General features: G+C 40.7%; 1 protein-coding gene across 1 annotated transcript in view; it reads right to left on the bottom strand.

Annotated features, from left to right (window-relative positions):
* Window positions 1-1,843, bottom strand: part of LOC101852784 (kinesin-like protein KIFC3) — a gene marked incomplete in the record, with an annotated part of 43,968 nt that overhangs the window by 1,883 nt on the left and 40,242 nt on the right. Inside the window, 2 exon segments of the mRNA XM_035971259.1 lie at window positions 239-505; window positions 1,643-1,723. Coding sequence (XP_035827152.1) covers window positions 239-505; window positions 1,643-1,723 — 348 coding nt within the window.

The raw sequence follows: 1,843 nt of genomic DNA, 5'->3' as shown, positions 1-1,843 counted from the left end.
GGACATAAAAGGTATTATGCCAATAAAAAAAAGGTTCGAAAAAATTGCGCAACGGCTGTAAAAATACTTCGTTATTTTGACGAGTGCCTGATTCCCCCCCCCCCCCTCACCACATGCACGCACAGATATGAGTATAAAGAATGCGTTCCTTTTACAGACTTATACTGCACATTTTAAGTCCTTGTAGAGGAGGAAGAAGATTCTATATCAAACATGTTTTCTGAAAAATATATCTTACCTGTTTTTTCAGGAACTGTATCTGGTTCTCAAGTGTGGCAATCTGACCATTCTTGACCATCAGACTGCCTCGGCCGGGAGATTGCCGGTCCAGGCTATGGACGTCAATGACATCACTTCCGGTAACCACATCATGTGAGTCATTACGGTTAGGTGTGCCCAGGTGTTTTTGTACAAGGCCTGGGTTTGATTCGGGTGTACTGTGGGGACTTCGGTCCTGCAGTTTGGACACAAACTGTCGAAGTCGATAGTTCTCGTCTTTGAGTCTCTGAAACAGAGAGGGCATACACCATTATTATTATGTGTGTTTTAGCCTTTGCTGACTCGAGACAGTATGAGTATGAGCTCGAGGAAGGGGGTAAAAATGTGAGAAGACATTATTATATGATATAGCTAAATAATTCTTTGGATGATAAAGAGATTATACATAAGTTGGATTTGTCATAAAGTGCATCGTTTAATGCGAACTATCCTAATAGGACTGAAATTCTGTCTGTTGCAAGTTTCCACGAAACCCCAAATCAGTGGACATATTTGTAAGATCTTTGTATTTTCGAGTAACTTGTGTGTTTATGACCTGCATACAGGATTCCAGTCATCAAAGACACAGACAGTGGAGATACATGTCGGCGGCAAGCTGTTAAAATGTACTAAGCAACATTTCACAGGAGAGAGAAAAAAAATTAATTCGTTTAAAAATACCTTATTGTACCTGTACATTATGTTTTTTCCCCTTGCCTTTAACTACATTTAGAATTTGAATTTTGCCTACATTTTTCTTGAGCACATGCAACCGATACCACAGATGAAGAAAGTGAAATAACGTGAAAAGAATCAGAAACTTGGGCCTTTCCGTTTGGGCCGTTGATACATTTCTCCACGACATCGTGGGCCGAGAGTTTTCGGTGCTCTTCTACCAGTGTGAAAACCAAAGTCTGTCTCTTTGAATCTTGAGTCCTTGAAAATTGCAAATTTACATTTGTTTTCGCTTTTGACCAGTAAAATCCACACAGAATTGTCTTTTTAATTGGATATAAAAGGTGTTCACCAAAATTAAAATTTAAAAAATCGATGAAAACTGCTTTTCTGGAGAAAAAATATCGATTTCTTTAATTTAATTATTTCGACGAGGGCCAGATTCAGCAACAATGTGTCAGCTATGTCCTTAAAGAGTTAAACCTAAGTATTACGTTCAGTCATTCCCCGATCGTGGGTGGTAGGTGGGTGCTCTGGTGTGGTTCGCTTCTTCTTTCCGATCAAACAGCTGTCGTGTTTATCTTTCCTCCTTCTTTTTTGTGTTTGTTACTATCTTGTAACCCCTCTAATCTCCGGCACTTCTGACCGTATTGTGTTGCAAGTGCCGTAAAACTCTTACTAAAACAAATTCCCTGATCGATGGCCTCACCAGGATCTCTCCTTCCAGAGAGTGTTTGTGACGCTTGGTCTGCTCCAACTCCTTCTCCGTGTCTGTGGTACACTGGCCCATCTAGTGACAGAGAGAAACTTGCGTTTCAGATGTTCTGACCTAACTGAAGGGAGAGGGAAAGAGAGAGAGAGAGAGAGAGAGAGAGAGAGAGAGAGAGAGAGAGAGAGAGAGAGAGAGAGT

The sequence above is a fragment of the Aplysia californica genome, unplaced genomic scaffold (assembly GCF_000002075.1).
Source record: "Aplysia californica isolate F4 #8 unplaced genomic scaffold, AplCal3.0 scaffold00406, whole genome shotgun sequence".
NCBI lineage: Eukaryota > Metazoa > Mollusca > Gastropoda > Aplysiida > Aplysiidae > Aplysia > Aplysia californica.
This window is presented reverse-complemented; position numbering and strand designations above follow the sequence as displayed.